Below are 25697 nucleotides of genomic sequence, written 5' to 3'. Positions count from 1 at the left end.
ATTTTATTAAGTTGCATTTTAGTCCCAATTTGCAGGAGTTCAGTTTTATCCAACCATTCATCCATCCATTTTCCAACCCGCTGAATCCGAACACAGGGTCACGGGGGTCTGCTGGAGCCAATCCCAGCCAACACGGCACAAGGCAGGGAACCAATCCCGGGCAGGGTGCCAACCCACCACAGGACACACACAAACACACCAAGCACACACTAGGGCCAATTTAGAATCACCAATCCACCTAACCTACATGTCTTTGGACTGTGGGAGGAAACCGGAGCGCCCGGAGGAAACCCACGCAGACACGGGGAGAACATGCAAACTCCATGCAGGGAGGACCCAGGAAGCGAACCCGGGTCTCCTAACTGCGAGGCAGCAGTGCTACCACTGCGCCACCATGCCGCCCAGTTCAGTTTTATTGCAATTTAATTTTAAAGAGTTCTTCTCCATCCAGGTTTTAATTTCAGTTAGGCAGGTTGTGAGCTGAGAAAGCTCTGATGAAGTTCCACTTTTAACATTGAAGTAGAGTTGAGTATCATCTGCATAAAAATGATAACCCAGTCCATAGCTATGGCCAAGGGGAAGCATGTAAATACAGAAAAGTAGAGGACTGAGGACAGAGCCATGAGGGACTCCTTGTGTGACTGGCGCTGAGCTGGATCTGCTGTTGCCAAGACTAACAAACTCTTGCCTATCAGTCAGATAGGACTTGAACCACAGTAGAGTGCAACATGTATCGTCTACAGTAATTAATTGTTTTAAATATTTATGAGCTGAAATTATCACGTATGTCTCTCACTTTACAAAAAACAATCAAAAACACACCTTGAGAGTCCACACATTCACTCTCTTAAATAACCGATCATTCACTCTCTTATGTAACCTAACAGGATAGACAACTGCATATGTGCAACATAAGCGCCTAGAGTTGCCCGGTCAGGACACTACAAGTTAAGCATATAAACGAGTGGGCAAACAGCCTCGCAATGTACGTCACTAAATTTAATTGCAAGACATGGAACATCCCTTACTCACATGGAGGTGGTTTGACTTTGTAAAGACTGATGTTGCTTAAAAGATGGCAATCTGCAAACTGTGTTGGAAAGTTGTTCAAACTGATTAATTTTTTTTTTAGTAAGAAGCCTATGCCAGTTGGGCATGTTTCATTTCACATATAGTCATGGTTGGGGGGTCCTCGATTCCAAAGCACTTTTTTTTCCTTTCATTGTTTAAAACACTTTCGCAGATGGCCACCTCCTCGCCCCGGTTGCAGAAGTATTTTGGCAGCTACTTCAAAAGAAGATGAGTCTCTGCACAAAAAAAACAGAAAAAGAGAATAAGAGCTACTTGATGATACCTGAGGTGGGCAGTGATGTAAATCCACTTGAGTGTTGGAGAACACGAAAAGTACATTTCCACACATTGGGGAAACTTGCAAAAAAAATACCTGTGTGTATCCCTGCCTGGAGCAGCCCTTCTGAGGGGGCTTTCAGCATCAGAGGAAATACTGTAACTTGTAACTAACTGTGATGCTCTGAAGTCACATGCTATGGACAGACTGGTGTTTCTGCCACACAACTTGAGGTTTCCTGAGTAGAATTTTTCAGTTTTATTTTTTCTGATATCTTTGTGCAGTATTGGACAGAACGTGAAGTTAGTAATATATTTAAAAATATTATAGGTTTGTTTTTTTGTAGCTTTGTGTAATATATGACAGAACTTGTTTACAAATGCTATAGTTCTTTCCCGTGTAGTATTTGACTGAACTTTAGATTTTTACACAATAGTACATTATGTTAGATTGTTGTTCTTGCCTTATGTATTGCACAATTCATCTTACGGCAGAACAGACTGTAATATTCAAGCCCTGTAGTTCAGTTATTATAAGTATTTTATTCCCTTTTGATTCACATTTTGTTTACATTAACAGCAAGTATCTGTTTAAAATGCTGTCATTATAATAGTTTTGTTGGTCTTTTGTGTAAATCCTGTAGGCCAATTTGCAGTTGTTTACTCATGCTTGCACTGTTTGAACACAGTAATACTTTGACTGGTGATTTTAATGTTTTTGTGGTATTTTGCTTCAGTTTTATGTAAATAAGTAAGACCTTATTGCCTTTGCTGTTCTTTCTGTTAATCTAATTAGTAAACTACAATTAATATCTTATTAACAAGACCAAGCTAGATCATTAAGACTTTTACAAACAAGGATGCAAAATATTTCCTAATTTTTGTCACCAAAGTCCCAGAAAATATCGAGATATATTTTTTTGCCAATATCACAAAATGTTAGCCTTCCTTATAAAAAAAAAAAAAGATGTAAAATAAAATACTGTTTTTACCTCTTAATCCACATACATGACACATGGTTTATACATTTCTATTAAGTTCTTTAGGAAATTATTTTTAGGATTTGGTGGGGTTTGAACATAACAGGCTTATTTGACAACTGCCCTCTCTATACTAGCTACAGGCCAATAGGTTCCCATAATCTTGGTTATAGTACCTTCTGATGGTGACCTAAAAGTACCAGGTTATGATGTTTATTCTCTGAACTCTTATTGGCTTAACTGTATGCAGTTTATAATCACTACATGTTAGAGTAGAGCAGGTCCTGATGTGTAACCTTTTTTTTTTTTTCTTTTCTTCCTCAGGATGACCCCATGACTAATCTGAACACTGCGTTTGATGTGGCTGAAAAGTACCTTGACATTCCAAAGATGCTGGATGCTGAAGGTAAGTACCTCTAAAAAGGAGAGGCATTTTACTAGGGAACAGAGATGTATTATTATTACTTAAAAAAACCATGTGGAGAGTATTTAACAGTAAACTTATGTGGGTCAAACTTGTGACTGTGTTTTTGATTTTTTTTTTTTTTTATAAAGTTCTAACCATCAAAATATTTTTGAGAACGCTGGTCTCCAGATTTTGTTTTCTTCATTTAGTTGTTCTTTATAGATTTGACTCTGCTAAATTCATATTTGTCAACAGAATTGAATTACCACATCAAGTTTTCAAGAAATAAAGGTTTAAAATGAAAAAAAAAAAACTATTTTAGAGATAAAAATGTGATATTGTTATTTAATTACACATATTACTGATTTAAGTATGCTTGGTACTTTTTCTCATCTTACAATCACAGTGGAATAACTAACAAATGTCTTTAATATAGACTCAGTCCATTTTTCACTTGAATGGTTCTCCATTTTAGATAGATAGATACTTTATTAATCCCAAGGGGAAATTCATAATTTAGCAATGTTTTGGTAGAACCTCTACTCATGTTGAGAGAATGTAGGAAATGGATGTTTAAAAACATGTTGCACCCAAATGCTAGATGGGAAGAGAGAAGCCCCTCAACTAGTTCCCTGTAATTTTCCTCATTTGTGTTTCTAAGAAAATTGTTGCACACTCTTTCCTTTTTTGTATTCCTCAATAAAGGAAGGCTGTTTTTTCTATTACGGTTTACTTACATATTACCTGCTCAGGACAATGGATGGATCAACCTGACATTGCATATATCTGTAAGACATATTTAAACAAAAAAATCTCATTTCTGGTCAATAAAAATCACTTTAACCCTCTCTTTAAAATAGTTGGCTATTTTAAAGGATTAAGAAGAGAGGGAAACATACTGATTGAGAGCAAAAAATGTAACTTTCTTGATTTGTTTTTTTTCCACTTCGGTTAACATTATGAACAAGGAAGACTGCCATTTTCCTGCTCAAAATATACTTCAGAATATTTTGAGCATGGAAAATGCTTGGGGCATAAAACAAAAGTAACTTATTTTTAAAAAACTAACAGTGTTTTACAAAACGTTTTTCCATTGAATCTGATATCTCACAGAAACAATTTGTGGTAGAGAAATTCTAATTTTGTAAATGGATTTAGCACACTTAAATCTATAAAGAACACCAGACTTTTTAGCATAGGAGGATTTTGGTGCAGACGAGTGTTCTCAACCTTAAATGCTTTCACTAGTTTTTAGTATTGCAAAGAGAAAAGTAAAAATAGCCAACTTCAAAATGCCTGGGAGAAGGAAACTTAACATTTTTGGAGTTGCATTGGATTCACAAACTAATAGTAAATTGTGTCTTAAATTGCATGGCTGATAATTGTTTCACCATATTCTATTGCAGATGATTTCAAGGAAGGCTTTTTGATTTTGCCTCCTTAAACATAATGTTATTACTGTATATAAATACTGTACTGATTAGGATTTTATGGTATTTAAAAGTCAAAGTTATTTTTTCCACAGACTTTGCGTATATGCATTTGCCACACTAAATTGTGTTCAAAAGTTGTGTTCATAAACTTTAAAAAAAAAAAAAAAAAAAAAAATCTATCTTGCCTAATATGCTGTTTTAGAATGTAAGCTTTGGGGCAGGGAGCACAACTGGAAAATAAAACCCTAGAAACTTTCTTAATATGTCCACTTTGAAGCAGGACAATTTTGAATGTAAGATATGCTATGTTAAGAAGTAACTTGGACTTCATAAATACCAAATCTATCTATCCTTTATGAGTAAGCCATTAGTTGTGCACTATACTGCTGCAGTATTTTAACTAAATTTGTGGCCCCATTTATTAGATTTGCACAGTCTTTATTTTCTTCCTTACAATTCTATAGTGTTGTTTTGAGCAGATAAATAAAAGAATGCCTGTAATGATAAACTATTTATGTTTTTAAGATGTCATTCTCATTAATTGAGCATCATCTACATCCCAACTTCATTTGCTTCTTTCTCCCGCACTCCTGTCTTTCAGTAAGCAGGAGTTCAGTACTTAACTCAGCCAAAAATATATCACTGGCACAAAACTATCTCTGCAACAAGTTGCTTAAAGATGTGACTTTACTGTCAGCTTCTGCTCTGTCAACGCCGCTTTCCATTTAATGTGCCCCTCCCCCTTTTTCTCAACAGACATCGTTGGTACTGCGCGACCAGATGAGAAGGCCATCATGACCTACGTCTCTAGCTTCTACCACGCCTTCTCTGGCGCTCAGAAGGTATCCCCGGATGCAATTCTCTCCCTGCTGCACCCTCTTTTTATGTCTCATGTCTTTCTAACGGTCTCGTTTCTCCTTCCAGCCACAAGTTCCTTTCTACCAGGGCCCTCTGCTTTCAGCATGGGCATCTTCTTCAACTGCATGATGGGAAGACTCTATCTAAGCTGGGAAAAGCAGTCTCCAGTTTCCCTGAATCCTCCCCCTCTCCCTTCAGCTTATTAGCAATGTGGATATTCTCTGGTAGCTTTAGGGAGGTGAGGGCTGGCACATCATTTTCTCTTGTTTCCCCAGACTCAGTAACTGTGTTGTTAACTCGGTTGTGCAGGTCATCCTGGCAGTTCTAAGCATTTTCAAAGGCCATTAGCCAGCCTCCCATTTTTATGTGCCCATAGTTAGAGGGAGATGTTGAGTGGAATGTGTTGAGCCTTATGTCGGCTTCAGTACTTTTATCTGTATGCACAAGCTGCGTGGAGTTTGCATGTTCTCCCCGTGTCTGCGTGGGTTTCCTCCGGGCGCTCCGGTTTCCTCCCACAGTCCAAAGACATGTAGGTTAGGTGGATTGGCGATTCTAAATTGTCCCTAGTGTGTGCTTGGTGTGTGGGTGTGTTTGTGTGTGTCCTGCAGTGGGTTGGCACCCTGCCCAGGATTGTTTCCTGCCTTGTGCCCTGTGTTGGCTGGGATTGGCTCCAGCAGACCCCCGTGACCCTGTGTTCGGATTCAGCGGGTTAGAAAATGGATGGATGGATGTAAATTGACATTGGAAAGGTAACATTACAGAAAGATCTCATTTATTTTAAAATATTTTTTGCATTATAGTGCCACTATGAGTTGAATCTTGGCACGATCAGGCATAAGGCATACCCTGAGTATTGCTAGACACATGGACACATTAACACTTTCTACATAAAAGGTTCATTTGGAGTAGCTGATCAACCTAACAACAAAGGTCAACGTAAACTTGATTACCTGAGAAAAGTGATGATGATTTAGAAAGAATGGTTAAACTCCACACCGACTGTGGCCTGGCCCAGAGCCACACTCTGGTCTGTGGAGCTGTCAGTCCACATGCTAACCAACTGACTACCCAGATGAACTTCTATAGCATTTTGAAACAGAACAATTTGAACTTTGGTCAGTTGTATAAATCTACATAGTGGTCATATGTGATTTCAAAGGCTAACAACAAAGCTTTGTTTTATGGTGGTTAGGCATCATAGATTACTAGCGGTCACCAAAAAAGATGAGGTTCTTGTTGAATGTCGAGTCTACTTGTTTATTTGTTTTCTAACCAAGTAACCCAACATAAGGCACACACCCGGGGTCACTTATTTGAGGATGATTTAGAATTGCCAGTTACATTGACAGACACATCTTTGTAATATGAGAGAAAGGACTCTTAAACCCCAGAAAAACGTCTGAACATTGATGACAGGGTTGTTGAACCCAGCATGTCTGAGCTGTGAGGTGGCAGTGTGCTGCTCTTACTGATTTTGTAATGCTGTGGGATCTTAGATTCTTAGAATTTAAAATTCATAGTGGTAATGACTTTGCTCTGATTGAACACTTAACAGTATTAGCATTTGTCACCATTGTCATTGATTTAGTTATAGGGTCCAGAAGGCTTCAGAAGAGAGATTAAGTTTATTTAGGATTTGTTTGCTACATTAGTTCATGATGATGGCTTCTATTTTTTGTTTTAAATTTCATAATGTTTACCAGCAAAGTATTCCCTAAACATTAACCTGTTGAAAACCAATTACATATTTGGTGAAGAGATATCATGTGGTTAAATAATATGTGGCTCCAGAGTTGCATCAATTAATGGACGAACTGTTGCAGTAGCTTTTTTTCAAAACACTGTTTATATTCATATTATTATATGTTCATCTACCTATTCTAAAGCGATTTCTAAATTATTGCTACTGGTAATTAAAGCCTCTTAGTACAGTCGTCCCTTGGGTTAGTGGGTTTATCTTTAGCACATTTTACATAAAATGAACATAGTTCTCTCAGGTTAATCATTGTCCAGTTAAATACAGCCGTGGACTTTAGCCTAAAAAAATGGATAAATAAGGAAAAATGTCTAATCTGTCTGTTAAAAATAGCTGGTGGTATAGCTGTGTGAAGCCTTGCCAAACTACTTGCCGGCAATTGACATAAAACCAACAGCAGCTTACTATTGAAATATTGTTTTGTGCTTCAGTCCATCACAAAGCACTGATCCAGTTATGGTATTGGCAAATGTGGAAAATGGAGTGGCAAGAACTTCATAAGTTTTGTGACCTATGAACCTTTGTGATTTAGCAAAATCCCCTACCATTTATTTGTCTGTTATCACAGGGTTACTGAACTCTCTTTATGGAGTAAAATTGTGTGACCTGCTTTTACGGTAAAGCACAATAATAAAATATTTCACAGAAATCAGAAGCTTTACTTTTTGCACATCTAGGAAATGTCTTTGGTGTCTGGTTATGTGTATACTGCACATGTATTCCAAGAATGTTAGCCGAGAAAGTGACTGGCAAGACTAGGTTTGAAATAATTAAGGAAAAATACACTTTGTCAAAATATTCACACAATTTTGTCAAAATTTTCACACAATTCATACAGTTCGATAAATTTTAGCTTTTGATTTATTATTTAAACACTGTTCCTTATGTTTATAATAAAAAACCCTAGAACAGTTAACAGTGCATCTTGAGAACATTCATTCAGTGGAAAGTGAATTCTAAATATGGCGAGATCAGTATTATGTGTTAAACTAGAAAAACTCTGAGTGCAGAGCCTACTTTTAAGTCTAGTGAGACGCAAGTGATGCACATGTAGATGGCTATTGAATATTAATGCAGGAATATTAAATTTAAAGTGATAGTTCTGCGCAGATTTAAAAAAGGATAACAGGAGCAACATTTGTCCACAGTGTGCATTTGCAGTACTGTAAGGATCATACACAAGAAGCACAGCACTGAGGCCGCAGCTTCCGTGAGGTCTGCTGCTAGTGCCTCTGATTATTTGATAGCAAGAATTACGCCATTTGGCCAATTCTAGGCAAGTCCTTCACAGTAAAGTGAGAAAAGCCAAGCAAAATGACACCTTTTATTGGCTAACTAGAAAGATTACAATATGCAAGCTTTCGAGGCAACTCAGGCCCCTTCTTCAGGCAAGATGTTTGCCTGAAGAAGGGGCCTGAGTTGCCTCGAAAACTTGCATATTGTAATCTTTCTAGTTAGCCAATAAAAGGTGTCATTTTGCTTGGCTTTTCTCTACATTCATAATGGCTAACACGGTACAACACCCTAAGTACTACAGTAAAGTGATAAAGTCAGAGATGGGGCTTGCTCTAGCAGTCTTGTATAGTGATGCATAAATTGTGAAGTGGACACCTGACTGACTGTTCTAGCTGGATAGTGAAGTATGAATTTGTCTTATTACACTTTTTAATTTTACCTTCTGCACCATGTGATGCCACTATGTACAAACAATAGACTTGATTAGTTCTTTCCTAGGCAGCACTATCCAATATTAGACAGCTGTTTATACTTTTCATCTGTTGTATTCTTTTTAATTTTGCTTTTGGGTTTAGAATGTTTGGGTTTGGGTTTTTTGAGGTGGGGGGTGGGGAGGATAAAGTGCCACCCTTTAAAACTGCATTGACGCCTCAATCCCAATAGCCCAGGGCATCTGAGGCCTACAGCTGGAGACTGATTTGCCTTCCTCCTCTCTTTCCCCTACTGTGTTAATCATTTGCTCTTCCTCTCTGCCAACTTTTACTCTTTTCTTTCTCTCCTTCCCTCTTTTTTTCTTTCTCTTGGCTTGCATCCTGCACAGATATCATTAACACACTGCGTCCCGACGAAAAGGCAATCATGACCTATGTCTCCTGTTACTATCACGCCTTCTCGGGTGCGCAGAAGGTGAGCTGGTCTTTCTGATTCCGTGCTAAAATGTTTGTTAGATTGCTTCATTTTGAGTTTAACTTAATACTTAATAAAATACATCAGTGCTGTCAAGCCCTTTGCAAGCTGAATTTGATTCTGGAAGTGGGCTTTGTGGCTGACTTGGCTGCCTGATGAGTACACATTAAAGGAGTGTGGGCTGTTTGACTCCAGAATGAAAAGAAATTTGTGCCTGCAGCTTTTAACTTGAGAAGTTTTCTTTTGGCTCCTAGTCTTAGTGGGCAACTTCCTTTAGAGTGTATATTTCACAAGAATACATATCTTTCATTTGTGTTTTTGTTAGCAGTGCCTTCTATCTTGATCTTGTCTGAAAATACTTTTAATGTGAATTTTTTGGTCTTCAAATGATTTTAGACATACAGTTCTTCTAAAGATGAAGAGGTCTCATAATCTTTCACCTGCCGTCTTCTATAATCCAATTGCAATTGCTCAGCACAACTTACAGTCTCCTAGCTGCTTAGGAAGATGTGAGCTCATTGCGGTACAAAACAACTTGTCGTGTTCTTCACTATCTTCATTTTTGGGTTTACCCAGTTTTGCTTGTTGACTGTCAATTGTTTACTCCTGGGTATCTGACTCCATATCCAATGATATCCTCTATCTTGGTGAGTCTCTTCACCCAGTCACCCTCTGCATTTTTCTCCACATACCTACAGGCTGCCCTTCTCACAACTACATCATATAAACACCCACTTCTAAAAACATGTACACATTTGCTGCACACCCTGAACAGCCTTGTACCAACCTCACCTTCTTTACCTTGGCATTTCCTACAGAGTTTCTGCTTTTACTGGCCACATATCATCCCCTTAGTACTCCTTACACAGCTTTTCATAAACTTTACCCTATGATTCCAGAGAGTTTCCTTAAAAATTCAGAATGGCTGACCACTCCTGAAATTTCATCCATGCACCTCTCTGGCTATCACAAGAGGTAATTATATTGTGGAAAGACCAGCCCTGGCACAGACAGGCAGACACCAATGTTCCAAATACACACACGTTTATTTACAATTTACAGTGAGTAAAAGTCCCAAACACAACCCAGTGCCCATGCACCACACACCCTCAGTCCAGGCCTCTCACAATCCTGTCCTCTCTTTGTCCCCTCCACTCCTCTACTCTCCTCTCCTCTGAGTTTTGTTCTCTTCCACCCGAATCCAGGTGATGACTGGAGGGAGGCGGCCCCTTTTATCGGTGCTCCAGGTGCCTCCTGATGAGCTTCCTGTGGCACTTCCTGGTGTGGCGGAAGTGCCGCATGAGCACCTGGAAGCACTCCGAGTGTCCCTGGTAATACTTAAGCCAGCACCTCCGGGTGTGGCGGAAGTGCTGACATCCAAAGCTTTACAGTCTTCAGGGCACCCCCTGGCGGTGGCCACGGGCCCCTATAGGGTTGAGCTTCCATGCTTAATTCCCGTGGCCCCCGCACAAACCAGGGCGGCTGCCCTCTTGTGGTCTAGGGAAGGCATAGTCCCTCTCCCGGTCCTTCTCGGCGTCCCGGCTGGGCACAGCCCCCAGCCGCCCGCCACATTGTCCCTCTGTCACCTGAGACCCATAGGGGCCAGCGGCACATCCCACCCCGCGAGGGCAGGTCTCCCAAGGCGGGGAGCCGATACACTCCAGTCCAGGACCTGGTCCTGCAAAACACAAGCTAGAACAAGGGGAGGAGACGTTGCCTTGGCGACGCCACTCGGGGTCTCTCTTTACTTTGTATCGGCAATGCTCCCCCCTTCGACTGGCACCCTGGCTCTCGCCACTTCAGCACCCCCTCCGAGGTTTCTGTGCCCCCCAGACCAGGACATGGGACCGCTCGCACCCCCGTCTTCTCAGCTGCTTTTGGGCTTCCCTCGGATACGGCAGAGGGCAGCCCGTCACCAGACGTGAGCTCTCAGCCTCATGTCCTCCCTTATCGGAGGAGCCGGCTTTCTTCCTCCAGGTCCTCCTCTTTCTGTGGGGCGCCTTGATGGTTTGGGTCTCCCTATTGGAAAGGAAGAGACCCCATACCTTCTGCATCCCTGCAGAGCGGCACAAGACTGACACTGGCTCTGGGCATAGGGCCCTTGGACACCTGACTGCCCTCTTGTTCTCTCTGCCCTCACCACACGATTGGCCATCACCACCGTGTCCATTGTCGGAGACCCTGCTACTTGATTCCGATCAGAAACCTCACGGCTCCTTTCGCTAGGGTCTCCCTTTCTTTTTACAGTGCCAGTTTTACCTACCTGCATCACCACGTCTCTCCGACTGGGGAATCCAGCATCGCGTCTCTTCATCCACTGCTGTAGAGTCTTCAGTGACGCAATCGCCTTCCCCTCCAGCTTCTTCACTACTTCATGGAGTGCGCGTATTGTCTGGAATATGCTCGCGCAAAGTCGCAAATAAGCACAGAAAGTCAGCCGGCAGTGGACTTAACCCTTCGATCGGTCCTATGCGCTGGCTGTGTGCTGCGGAGCCTTCTCCTTGGCTCAGTCGGGTCCTCCCCTGGCTCAGGATGGACATTCGTAGGTCCCGCCTCTGACCAACCATTGGCAGGCACTCAACACACACAGTCCAATTCCTCGCCAGCCTCGGGGAGGGACTTCCGGTTCTCCGCCGTCTTCTCCTTCCGACCCCTGATGCGGTGGCGAGCTTCCTGGCAGCTCCTCTGCTTCTACGGCTTTCTGAGCTGCAGCGGTTCCTTCTCCCCAGCTCTTTCTATTGTCACTACACTGACGCAGCTCCGCGGATCAGCACTCGTTGGCCACTGACGCGGATCCGGGCAGTCCCTGCCTACAGTACACAAACAAAGGTCCGACTGCCATTGGGCGTGGGACTTACCTCCTGGATCCCGTCTGCCGGAGGTGACTTACTCGGCGTGGCCTTCCCAGTTGATTTGCCGACCCGGGCGTCCTTAGCGGTGGCACGCTCGTGGGAGTGTGCTGCTGTTATGCTCTGCTGGGTCTTCTCTTCCCGCATCAGGTGGAGGTGGCGCTTCTGTGAACCTTCAATGGTTTTCTGGATGAGTCGCTTCTGCGGGGTTGTGCGTGTACCACTTCCGCGGTGCGTGTGTGGGTTGTCCTGCTATGTCGGGCTGTCCATAAAATTATTTGATTGACGGGTCCCCGCTTTGTATCAGACGGAGAGTCCCATCTGGGATGTCATTGTGGAAAGACCAGCCCTGGCACAGACAGGCAGACACCAATGTTCCAAATACACACACGTTTATTTACAATTTACAGTTAGTAAAATTCCCGCACACAACCCAGTGCCCCTGCACAACACAACCTCAGTCCAGGCCTCTTACAATCCTGCCCTCTCTTCGCAGCCTCCACTCCTCTCCTCCGAGCTTCGTCCTCTTCCACCCGACTCCAGCTGATAACTGGAGGGAGGCGGCCCCTTTTATCCCCACCCAGACGTGCTCCAGCTGCCTCCTGATGAGCTTCCTGCGGCACTTCTGGTGTGGCGTAAATGCCGCATGAGCACCTGGATGCACTCTCCCGGTCCTTCTCGCCATTCCGGCTGGGCACAGCCACCCGCCACATTGCCCCTCCATCAGCTAAGACCCGTAGGGGCCAGCGGTCCATCCCGCGAGGACAGGTCTCCCAAGGCTGGGAGCCGACACACTCCAGTCCAGGGCCCGGTCCTGCAAAACACAAGCTAGAACAAGAGATGTAGACGTTGCCTTGATGCCGCCACTCGCCGTCTCTCTTTACTTCGTATCGGCAACGCTCCCCCCTTCGACCGGCACCCCCTCCGAGGTTTCCGTGCCCTCCAGACCGGGACATCAGATGGGACCGTTCGCACGCCCGTCTTCTCATATAATTCTCTTCTAATATTAAATCAATAAACTGAAATCAGAGTAGATAAAACTTTTTCTTTTTAAATATATATGACACAAGAAATTTAAGACTGCTGCTCACTAAGTAAAGATTATGATATGCCTCAGATTACTCACATACATGATAATAAACTGAAGCAATCATACATGCAACAGATTTATTTTTCACTTAAATTATAGTTTCAGAAAGTTTGGCACTGATACCAAACACTTCATTCTTGTGCATAGTGAGTTTTCTGCCAAGTTGAAATCCTTCGCAGCTCACTGAATATGGCACGTTTTCAAGCCACACTGTGCTACCTCAACAAATTAGACATCCGTGGATTGTTGGAATAAGGAAAAAAAAACACAGTGAAGATGAGGACTTGCAATCTCAGCCTAACATCTTGACTATGGATAGAAGAATGCAGAATGTACCATTTCAATATGCAAGTTAGGTGTTTCCAGAATGCTTTTTATTTATGAGGTATGGAAATATTTTCTGAACTGATAAAGTTGTTTTCAGTAGGATTTACAATCTTGGAATAAATGTTTCACGGTGGAGGTTTTTTTTTTCTTCACTTTATCAAAATGAGTTGGCCCACTAGATTTGCTGTGGATTTCTTTAAATTTTTGTGGCTTATTCTATAGCTAATATTGGCATGTTTTGGCAAGTGAGACATTGAATATTTTCTTTTGATGGCACAGAATCTTGAGTATAATGCTTAGTTATACCCACTTGTTACCAGCTTATATTGCTACCTCTGCTTGGTGGATTTCACCTTTTTAATGACAGCCAATAATAATACGTTCACGGTCTGTACTGCTTATGGACACCACCTCCAGTGTTTTTCAGGATCTTATAACATGGCCATAATTTATAGAGAATACTTCTACATGTGTCATATTACTTCCCAAACATTAGACATCTGCACTTTTAAAGGACAAGAACATTGTCACAGGAATTATTTCACTAATTCAAACTTTTAACAGTGGCAGCCTAATTCCTAGGGTTGAAGGCGTTTCATACATAATCATTACAGGATGGGAACAATTTGAAGTTGTGTGTTTTGGAAATTGCATGAAAGAGTGTAGATCTTTTATTTTGTGTACTTTGGAGAGTTTGTGCATTCAGGATATCAGTGATTTTGTTATACAATGAATTTTGAAAGTATTCAGACTCCTTTACTTTCTACACACTTCAATGTGTTGTAGATTTAATTTTTAACACCCTTAAAAACTAACTCATCATGACAATGTGAAACAATGTTTGTAGAGCGTGGCAAATTTATTAAAAATCACAAACGGGAGTCTCTCATTAATGTAAATTTTCAGACATATTTCTGTGGTGATTCAGATTGTGCTAAGGTTCATCCTGTTTACTTTAATTCTCCTTGAGAAGTGCCTAGAACCTGACTGGAGTCCACCTGCGGCAAATTGAATTGATTGGTCATCGTTTACAAAGGCCCACATGCACGTCTATGTATTCACACTGCATGTCAGGACAACAAACAAACCATGAAGTCCAAGGAACTCCCTGTGGACATCGGCGATCAAATTGTGGTGAGGCACAGACCAGGGCAAGGGGATCAAACCATTTGTAAAGCTTTGAGTGTTCCCAGGAGCACAGTGGCCTCAGTCGATGTGATATGGTAGAGTTTTGGATCCTCTAGGACTCCTCCTAGAGTTGTCCACCCAAACTGAGTAACCAGGCCAGGTGCTAGATGGCAACAATAGGTTGGTAGTGTGCCTTACTAAAATTGCTTAGAAGTAATGTCACCTGCTTTATTTGGATTCTGTCTATCTTGTCAATCTTTTATATGAACAAAAATGAATTTGTCTGTTCTTGAGCATCACGCGAAAACCACCACACCTACTTCTGCAAAACTTGGCAGTTATTTTGGGTGAGGTCTAACTTAAATATAAGCTAATAAAATTTTACATTTTCCACATATCTGGGAAAGAATAAAAGCTGCAACAACTTCATTAAAAATTGCCATTTTCACTAGACCTTTGCACCTTTTAAACTCTATCACCAGAACATAACATGTGTTCACAAAAGTGATTTTTACTTCAAAAGAATTAGAAATGCTTGTGTAACAAAACAAGACCAATTTCAGTTATTTATGTTGACTAAAGTAATTATTGAGAATTTATTTTAGATTAGATTTTTATGGTTTTCATTAAATCTTTTGCGGTTCACCGTATCAAAAATCTGTTCCCTTTTTTTCCTGAATGCTCATTTTATGACAAACAAAAAGGGTCATAATTCAGTTTTTGCACAGGGCAAGTAGCAGTTAAATACATGTCCTATTTGTGACAAGATCTGTCCTTCAGCTGGAATAACAGGCTTTTTGAGACACTAGGTTGAGGGGGGGCATATGTGCCATTCAACCTTCATTTTTCCCTGATCAAGTTGTACATTATGACTGTAATACGTGCTCCAACATTTGAACATATTACTAAACTATTGAGGTAATTATTATTACTGTTCTACGAATTGTACCTTGCTGCAACATTATACTTAATTTCACAGTAAAATTTTGCAAGGGCTTAATAAGCTCAGAAGCAGTAAATGCTAAATAATACAAAAAATGTTTCTGACACATTGAGGAGGTCATAAGTGTCAGATCTGCTTTTTATTTATGTATGTAACGTGCATTTTATCACTAGAATTACTAACATGAGCACAAGTCTCCTAAGATCCAGTGAGTTAGATGTTTGTTTGAAATGGCAGTGGTTTGACTTTCTTTAAACAGAAAACAGATCCTGGAATAACAATAGTTATTGACTAAGGAGAGTGTGATGTTTACATTCCCACTGACTTGTGTTCTTTCATGACCTTCATCCAGTAATTCAGCACTAAATTTCTGATTAGTTTCCATATGTTTAGGGAGCCTGTGATCTTATGTTTCATATTTCCTCAGATGACTGTTTTTTTTCATGTAGTTACAGTGATCAATGGCCTTTTTGCAAACTCACTCCTCTCACAACCACATTTACACAATTTTGTTTGTATTTGCTATTTGGATTCTAGAAATATAAATATTTGAAGCACAAAATCTTTAAATGGATGAATTATAACATTCAGTTTTTATCAAGCATATGTTCTTTGCTAATGTATTTCTGCCTTTTTTTTTTTTTTTTTTAAATGTTTTTTTTTTTTTTTTTGTGCAAAGATAAGCTCTGTCATGTGTCTTCATAAAATTATAAACAATGTAGGTTTTGAGATAAACTAATTTTAATTTTTTATTTTTATTTGCACTTCATGTTGTTACATTATGGACCCTGAGCTTCCCAATTTCATCTGTCTGTATACTTGTATATGGTTGAGATGAGAATAAATTTCACTTTGACTTGACTTTGACTTTGAAACATTCTGATGGCTAAAATGTCATTTTCCATTTCTTCCACATAATCACTAAGAATTGCGAGACTATATTTCTGTAAGGGTAATAAGCTTAAATTTAACATCCGTTTTGTTCAGTGTGAATGGCACAAAATGTTAGACAAATGATTGGACAGCGAGTGATGTGAAGCTCTTTATACATCTCTATTAAACATGATATTGCACAACAAATAATGAGCATGAATGCAGTGGTGCAATTTAAAAAATTTGTAAGCACGCTTGTAATTTGACAACACTGTTTGGGTGCTGTCAGGAAATCATCACGTTAGCCAGAATACTGCTCCCCTGCCCTCTGCTATGTCGGCCAATGGGATTCTCAGGTGAAACAAGCGGTTAGTTACATGGACCAACTTTAATTTAAGCTCCGAGGAAAATAAAACTGTGTAAGCCACATGGAGTGAAGCTCACGGGAAAGAACACCACAAACCTGAAGAGTCGTCTAGATGCGTGCCATCCTGAGATGCATACCAAGGTATGTTATCTAGGTGCCAACTTGCCTGACGCCAATACCATTACCTCTGGCTGTCGTTCACCCTGCAAATACTAATGCGTCAAGTGCAAATGGAGAAAACGTGCATATTACTTAAAAAAAAAAAAAAAAAAAAAAAAAAAAAAAAAAAAAGCCATCACACAAACACACGCAGGATTTTGTTAGTGCCAGATTTATCCCTTTGCGAGTTACTTAAAATGATTTGTGCAATTTTGAGAGCACAATCAGATGCACTCAGCCTCAGAAGCGAGTTGTGCCCGTTTAGCTTGTAGTGTCATGAATTTTTACAGCAGATGAAATGACAGGGGGATCGATCACTTTTAATACAGTGTCCTACAAAGTCCTGATAAAGGAACGGAAGCTTCACAGTCATTCTTTGATTGTAATGAGCACATCTACACCTGTTTGTCCATGCATCCATCCATTTTGTAACTGGTGGATACATTTCAGGTTTGTGGGTAAAACCATTTTGCACGCCTCCACTTACACATATGGGCACAGTGGCAGTGACGACAACACTTGTAGCAATTAAACATCGCGGCAAGTTTCAAACTAAGTGACTGTTTGGCTTATCTACATCACAGATGAAATGCAGCTGCTCCATTTGGTAATGCTAACATAAAATGTATTTAGGATTTTGGTGCTTGAAGTGCTTGAAATGCATATTCCAATTAATACGATATATACATGTACAATACTGCAAAACAGTACTGCTTCCTTGCTGAATACGACTCAGAAGACACTAAATTTGTGTTGTTTGTTTGGTTTTTGAGGGCAAACTAATGTTTGAATATAACTCCTAAAATGTCAAGAACATAGTTAAAGCACTTGTGTCATACAGTAAGTGTCATACAGTATATTTGAATGGTACATTAGTGAATGTAATGCAGTCTCAGTTATGATTAATTGACTACAGGTGACTTTTGTAATTGTGCATTTGCACACAGGCTAAGTAACAACAAAGTCTGATTACTTGTGTGAAACACTTTGGAAACAGAACAGCAAAGGCTCTTTTACAAGAGTATGTTTAAATATAGGTATCCTAAATTATTTTGGAATTCACTAATTCAACAGTACAGATATAATGTTTGAATTGTTATTTTTAGTATTATTTTTCAGTTGCCGGAGGAAAACATATCGGAGAATAAATTTAATATGTACACATAGTCAGATGAATCATGATCTCATTCTTTATAAACCTGATTCTGAAATTAAATGTGTGTTACTTGGTCCAGCCTTCTTTTGGTAAAATTTAATAACCACATAACTAAGGCATGTTGAAGGCCAGAAAACTGTGATGACAGACCAGAGCTGCCATTATCTGACCAAGATCCTTTGGAGTAAATCATTTCTACACCTATTCTTCCATTTTATGCTCAATAATCACTACATGTGGTTTGGCTCCTTAGTGTACGTGTTAGTATAACAGTTTAGAGGTGCAGTATAGAGGTGCAGTATATTCTGTGCATATTCAGATTTTAAATTTATTTTTTCTCGACTAAAATGTATTTTTTCTTGACTTAAATACTAACAATAATTAAATGACTAAAATGTGACTTAAACTAGAATGCAGTTTAGTCAGACTAAGATTAAAACTAAATCATAATGTATTGTCAAAAGTAACACTGCTCTGGAAGTTGCATTTCACGGATTACTCTATGAGAAGGAACTACTGTTTTAGACTTTTTAAGTCAGATGTGTCCAGTTCTGTACCTCACAAGTTTTCTGTACCAGCCATCTGTGCATTATTTCCTCCTTTCTGTTAGCTTTACAGGCAGAACTATGTTGACAACATAAGCCACACGTGTTTTCTGAATTTCTGCACTTGTTCCCAGCTTTGAGGCCTCTTCACATTCCAGCTACTTCACTCAACTCTGTCTTGGTTGTGTAAGGTACTTTTTAGGTCTGGCATTGTGCAAAATGTGTGTGGCGTTTTAAGTGTTTGCATGTTTCAGGACTTTTTCTCACCTGTGTGTAGACTTATCACAACTCACTGGATTCACCACATAGTTTTGCTTCAGCACTCAATGGTAGGGATAGGCTTGGTTGAAAAGTTGTCCTCTTCAGAAATTCTAGGCTTGAGTATTTCTGTACCGCACTGTACTTGTGCATGGCTTCATTTACTAATATTTTCTTTGTCTTGGCTCCATGGAACCCGGGCACAAATGGTCTGCAACTAGGGAAAGCATATGGGAGTTTCAAATCCATTCTTTGCTTCTCAATTGCAATGCCAGTTTGCACTTTGTAAGAGTATTTCGTATTTCATTAGGGCAGTGAAAAACAAAAGAGTGATATTGATTATCTGGTACATTCTTTTTAATTGGCTATGTACAAGACGTATTTTGTTAGTGGTTTCCTATAACTCTCTGGAGAGTTACACTGCTGGAGATGTAGCTGTTTAAAATTTCACTATAGTTTAATTCCGCCACCCCCCAACTGCATATTCAAATATGATTAATTAAAAACAAAATAACCAGTCATTGGTATCTGGTGAATTCCAAATACACCATTCAAGAACTCAGCATACAATTAATTGTCTTGAATGTTTTAAATGCACATGCCACCAGGCTGACAATATCTTTTGCATGGAACAGGCTGCTGTTCTTTTCACCAGAAACCATAATTTTATTGGAAACAGTGATAGTGAATTTATTTAAGTTGGTGTCAACTTGTTTCTAAACTACCAAAGTAAAATGCACACTGGTTTACCTTATTATGAAATTACTTAATTTTACAGTGACATTTCCTTCTGTGTTTATTTAGAACAAGGAAAAAGTTATATCTGCAAAGTTTCTCACAGCAGTGTTTTAAGTAAGCTTTACATGTCCACCTAAAATAAATTGACACAAAAATACATTACTCCATGCTTGTTTTTCATAGCATTAGAGTTCCCTATGATTTATCGTGCTATAACGGCATAGTACAGGGCGATCTGTAACTTGAAGGGTACATCAGTATCTTTTGGAATGTCGCTTGACAGTACTGTGGACAGTTACATAAAAGACACATGAAAAGAATGTAATTAAAGTGGTCCTTGGAGGTGAATAAATGCATTTTCTTCTGGAGCAGGATTTCCGGCACTATACTCTAAATAAGAGTTTCAATGTTAAAATAAAGTTAAGACACATATTACAGGTGCTGGTCATAAAATTAGAATATCATGACAAAGTTGATTTATTTCAGTAATTCCATTCAAAAAGTGAAACTTGTATATTAGATTCATTCATTACACACAGACTGATGTATTTCAAATGTTTATTTCCTTTAATGTTGATGATTATAACTGACAACTAATGAAAGTCCCAAATTCAGTATTTCGGAAAATTAAAATATCAATTAAGACCAATGCAAAAAAAGGATTTTTAGTAATGTTGGCCAACTGAAAGGTATGAACATGAAAAGTATGAGCATGTACAGCACTCAATATTTAGTTGGGGCTCCTTTGGCCTGGATTACTGCAGCAATGCGGCGTGGCATGGAGTCGATCAGTCTGTGGCACTGCTCAGGTGTTATGAGAACCCATGTGGCTCTGATAGTGGCCTTCAGCTCTTCTGAATTGTTGGGTCTGGCATATTGCATCTTCCTCTTCACAATACCCCATAGATTTTCTATGGGGTTACGGTCAGGCGAGTCTGCTGGCCAATCAAGAACAGGGATACCATGGTCCTTAAACCAGGTAATGGTAGCTTTGGCACTGTGTGCAGGTGCCAGGTCCTGTTGGAAAATGAAATCTGCATCTCCGTAAAGTTCGTCAGCAGCAGGAAGCATGAAGTGCTCTAAAACTTCCTGGTAGATGGCTGCGTTGACCTTGGACCTCAGAAAACACAATGGACCAACACCAGCAGATGACATGTCACCCCAAACCATCACTGACAGTGAAAACTTTACACTGGACCTCACGCAACATGGATTCTGTGCCTCTCCTCTCTTCTTCCAGACTCTGGGACCTTGATTTCCAAAGGAAATGCAAAATTTACATTCATCAGAGAACATAACTTTGGACCACTCAGCAGCAGTCCAGTCCTTTTTGTCTTTAGCCCAGGCGAGACGCTTCTGACGCTGTCTCTTGTTCAAGAGTGGCTTGACACAAGGAATGCGACAGCTGAAACCCATGTCTTGCATACGGCTGTGCGTGGTGGTTCCTGAAGCACTGACTCCAGCTGCAGTCCACTCTTTGTGAATCTCCCCCACATTTTTGAATGGGTTTTGTTTCACAATCCTCTCCAGGGTGCGGCTACCCCTATTGCTTGTACACTTTTTTCTACCACATCTTGTCCTTCCCTTCGCCTCTCTATTAATGTGCTTGGACACAGAGCTCTGTGAACAGCCAGCCTCTTTAGCAATGACCTTTTGTGTCTTGCCCTCCTTGTGCAAGGTGTCAGTGGTCGTCTTTTGGACAACTGTCAAGTCAGCAGTCTTCCCCATGATGGTGTAGCCTACAGAACTAGACTGAGAGACCATTTAAAGGCTTTTGCAGGTGTTTTGAGTTAATTAGCTGATTAGAGTGTGGCACCAGGTGTCTTCAATATTGAACCTTTTCACAATATTCTAATTTTCCGAGATACTGAATTTGGGACTTTCATTAGTTGTCAGTTATAATCATCAACATTAAAAGAAATAAACATTTGAAATACATCAGTCTGTGTGTAATGAATGAATCTAATATACAAGTATTCACTTTTTGAATGGAATTACTGAAATAAATCAACTTTGTCATGATATTCTAATTTTATGACCAGCACCTGTATTTGTTTATTCATTAAAGAGTGGTGATATAAAGTTTATGTAAAACTTGAATTCATTGCAATAGCTAATAGGGTTCTTATTTATTTATTTAATTTTCTGTATTTAAATGATCCACACTGGCAAATGGGCATGTAACTATAGAGTATACAGCTCTTTGGAACTGAAATGGACTGCTTGTGAGATCCTTTTACAAAAAATCTTTCAAAAATTGCTTGCCTTGGTGATATTTTTAACAATACTAGTATAATCAAGTTTCTCCATGAGAAGATTTTTTCACTTAGTATATTGTGTATTATCCATAAGGCAATGGTTTATTGAAAATACATTTTTAATACATTTTTTAAAAACAAAAAATAGCAAAATACACCCTTTAAAATTTGTTTTGGCTGCATGCTATTAATGTTAATTTTACTGTAATGGCACTCTTAGTACTTTGAGACATCTGTTCTTTCCATAACTGGAATGTATTGAGCTTAAAGAAGATATACAGTATATTGAAATGTGTGTGTATGTATAATATATATAATATATATATATGCATATTTGTTTTTTATTGGTCACATGGAAGCATATTAACAAAAAAAAAAAAGTCATCTGACAGTGGTGGGTGTTGCTTAAACCTTTCAAACACTTTTTTTTGCCTACGGTAGTAGAAAGAAGTGCTACAAGTAGTTAAAGAATAAACCATTTGTAGCCTTTGATATGTGGAGATATATTATCACCACCAAACCTTTACTGTCACTGCAATTTTTGTTTTGTGCACTTTTTAATCGTCCCTTATCACACATGGAGTGTGTTTTGTATGTGTTTATAATTTGTTGCATCCAGTAAACCTTTCTAGCAGCTGAGACAGGCTGGGAAAAGGCTGTTAGTCGATACACGATATAATCAGTGTACTTTGATGTTGTGCTAAATCATATCCCTACACTTGTGATAACATTTTGGTGCACTGTAACCTTCTATAGTACTAATTTAATAATACAGTTAGATGTTTGAGGAATAATTTGAGTTGTACAAGACTTGTGCTCCAAGTTCAGAAAAGGCTCTGAAGGCATGGCAGTAGGCTGCAAAATCATACAGATGGGTTGCTAATTTGGATTACAGGAAACCCATTATATTTTAATTTCTTGGCTTGGACTACTAACAGTCTGCAAGACCAGTATGCTTTTTCTGTTTATATCTTTATCTCTCTTGCTGTGCTTGTAAAAGTGTACACATATTGCAGTCCTATTAATGAAAGGTTAAGCATATTTATTTCCTGAGGATACATAAATAATTCGGGCATCTGGTTGAGTAAAATTCTTGATTTGTGTTCAGGCTGTGAATGTACAGTACTAAGCTCTCAACCATTTTTTGTCTGCAGGCAGAGACAGCCGCCAACCGTATATGCAAGGTGCTTGCTGTCAACCAGGAGAATGAGCAGCTAATGGAGGACTATGAGAAGCTGGCCAGTGATGTGAGTTTCTCTAGCACACACTTCTTAAAACAACCTAGTTAGGAAGCATTTTTTTCATATATTAATCTACAATCTTTCCTTGCATGAAGCTGCTGGAATGGATTCGTCGCACCATCCCTTGGCTAGAAAATCGCACACCAGAAAACACCATGCAGGCAATGCAACAGAAGCTTGAGGATTTCCGAGACTATCGTCGACTCCACAAGCCCCCTAAGGTGCAAGAGAAATGCCAGTTAGAGATCAACTTCAATACTCTTCAGACAAAGCTAAGGCTAAGTAACCGGCCAGCTTTCATGCCATCCGAAGGAAAAATGGTGTCGGTAAGTGAGTGAGCTGCCACCTCATAGAATATCTTCCTGTTTAGATTTCTTGTTTAATTGACCACTCTATTGACTCTACTCAGTAACCCTACATTGTACATTTCATACTGCATACATAGCATATTTGTATAAGACATCAAATTTTATGTTTAATATGCTCATGATGATCAATGGCTATTATTTTGTTAATACTATTAAATAACCTGTTCTCATTAACACTAGACTCACTGAAGCCTGCGAAAATATTCATAATGCCGGGCCACCTTAATTTTACTCGCACCTCCTCATTGATAATTGCACACCGATAGCGCCTTTGTTTTGCAAGTGTGTCAGTTGGCTGCATGCCGGTGGCCTGCTATCCCATCCCCGACCAAGGCAGCTGAAGTCTTTATCTGGGAGTGAGGTGTCTGGAATTGTATAGGGAAATAATGTATTGAAACAAGTGTGCTTTTATATGTGATTTAATTTTTTTTTAATTCAGTTTTTAGTCAGCTTTATTCTTGAATAAAAACACAGTTCACTTGTTGATTTGTTAGGGACTTGAAATAAAAACATACATTTAATTTGAGTATAAGGAATAAAATTGAATGAAATCTGAATAAGAAAAATCACACATAAAAGCACACTTGTTTTGTCATACCACGTCTTCATTTGAAAACTAACAGTTTCAGATTGGGGGGGAGTGTTCATATAACTGAGAAAGTAAAACTGAATAAAAGCAGCAGTTTTTACCCCTGCACCAGCCAAGCACATATTTATGAGACAACCAAGTTTCCACTTTGAAATGCGTAATAAACACATGCATGTTTTGTATGATATTTGGGTTTCAGTTTTCACACATTGACAGCAACATGTAAATTGAACAATTTATTTTTCTTCTGTTTTATTCTTAAATAAAATCATACTTCTTGTGTTATACCTTTTGTGAAAGTGTTTTATTTGATGTTTGGAATTAAGACTTGACACGTTATACACTTGACATTATTGCTATAACATATGAAAATTTTTTTTTTTTTTAGTTATGTGTTCAACATGTCTTGCCTTACATTTGTAGACATGCAACACACACAAGATGTATGTATTTCAAATAACGATATACTATTTTCCTGTATAATTCCACACACCTCACTCCCAGATAAGCAGACTTCTGCTGTGTGAATTTTGTGTCTGGCTTCAGCTGCCTCGGTGGGGATGGGATAGCAGGCTTTCTGCCTGCGGCTGATTGACACATTTGTGAAACAAAGGTGCTTATCAGCACAGTGATGAGAAGCTGCAAGTGAAATTAAGGTGGCCTGGCATTGCGAATATTTTTGCAGGCTTCAGGGATTGTAGTGTTAAAAGCTTTTTTATAGATATTAATTTTAACAGAAAACTGTTAGCTCGAAGTACAAAACATGATAAATGTATAAGCCTCAAAGTGCTATTTTAAAGTTTGAGCTTGTATGATTTTTATTATGTTACTTGAAGTAAAAGTAATGTTTTTCACCACTGAAGAAAACTATTTCTGTAATACCTACAGTAATGCCATTGTAGCAGTGCTGCTTTTTTTCTTTCAGTGCGCAAGGATGTCACTATGAGCAATCTTCTCTACTGTCTTTAGAGAAATGTATGGTAGAATCTCGTAAGTTAGAGGCGATGCTTTGATTTAAGGAAAGAGTTAAGTGATACTACTGTGATTTCATAAGTATTATGTATTAATTCCAAAGCTCGTAGCCGTGCTGACAGAGAACAGATATTTGATTAAATTGTGGACTTACCAAGATAAAAAGGGAGAGTCCCACATGGTGATGGTAGTGAAAATGACCTGTTTACAGGAAGTGGATACTTTTTAACTAATCTGCAGCCAATTTAGGACAGCTGCGGGCATAATAAAGATATGTACTACCCAGCCCCACATTGTCTGCATATACCGTATATACTCACGTATAAGTCTGGTCTTGAAACCCGAAAATCAATCATAAAATCAGACCCCGACATATAGGCCCGTTCAAAAATGCAACACTTTTACATCTTCTTGCCTCCTCTAGTCTCGCACCAGTTTCTCAGACGCTTTGAATTTTGTTGCAGGAGCAGAGTTACCAATTTCTTTCGCTACTTCAACAAAATTTAATTCAAAACCAGCTTCATATTTTCTTCTGATCAAACGCTCCATCGTAGATAAGGGATGCTTTTACGATAAAGGTTTATGAGGGTGTGAGATACAAAAAACACAAATCCGTGCAAACGTTGCTTCAGAATAGTTTGGGTATTACCGTGTGGTCACGTAGGCACAATACATAGAAAAAAAGGCATTGTGCTCCATGGTTACTCTCTCAGGTGGGCATTAGCATATCGTAATCTCTTGGCCCAGTAGTGTGAGTTTTCCGCATTCAACTTATACAACCGATGTTACAAAATACCAGAAATTATACAGTAAAATGAAGTCTGACTTATCCGCGGGAGATCTTATTTGCGAGTATATACAGTACTTTATTAGCAATGTTAGGACATCTGAAATAGTCAAGTGTATGCTGGACA

General features: G+C 39.4%; 1 protein-coding gene across 4 annotated transcripts in view; it reads left to right on the top strand.

The window, feature by feature from the left end:
- Positions 1-25697, top strand: part of actn1 (actinin, alpha 1) — a 225307-nt gene that overhangs the window by 162555 nt on the left and 37055 nt on the right. For 3 of the 4 annotated variants that reach the window (XM_028822116.2, XM_028822115.2, XM_028822117.2), the window contains exons 7-10: positions 2652-2733; positions 4923-5008; positions 22768-22860; positions 22950-23180. In XM_028822116.2, coding sequence (XP_028677949.1) covers positions 2652-2733; positions 4923-5008; positions 22768-22860; positions 22950-23180 — 492 coding nt within the window. Of the gene's footprint in view, positions 1-2651; positions 2734-4922; positions 5009-8836; positions 8923-22767; positions 22861-22949; positions 23181-25697 lie in introns of all 4 variants that reach the window. The other variant, XM_051920067.1, reaches the window with a different exon arrangement.

The sequence above is a fragment of the Erpetoichthys calabaricus genome, chromosome 16, assembly GCF_900747795.2.
Source record: "Erpetoichthys calabaricus chromosome 16, fErpCal1.3, whole genome shotgun sequence".
Lineage (NCBI taxonomy): Eukaryota > Metazoa > Chordata > Cladistia > Polypteriformes > Polypteridae > Erpetoichthys > Erpetoichthys calabaricus.
Note: the sequence above shows the minus strand (reverse complement) of the source record. Positions and strands in the feature narration are given on the sequence as shown.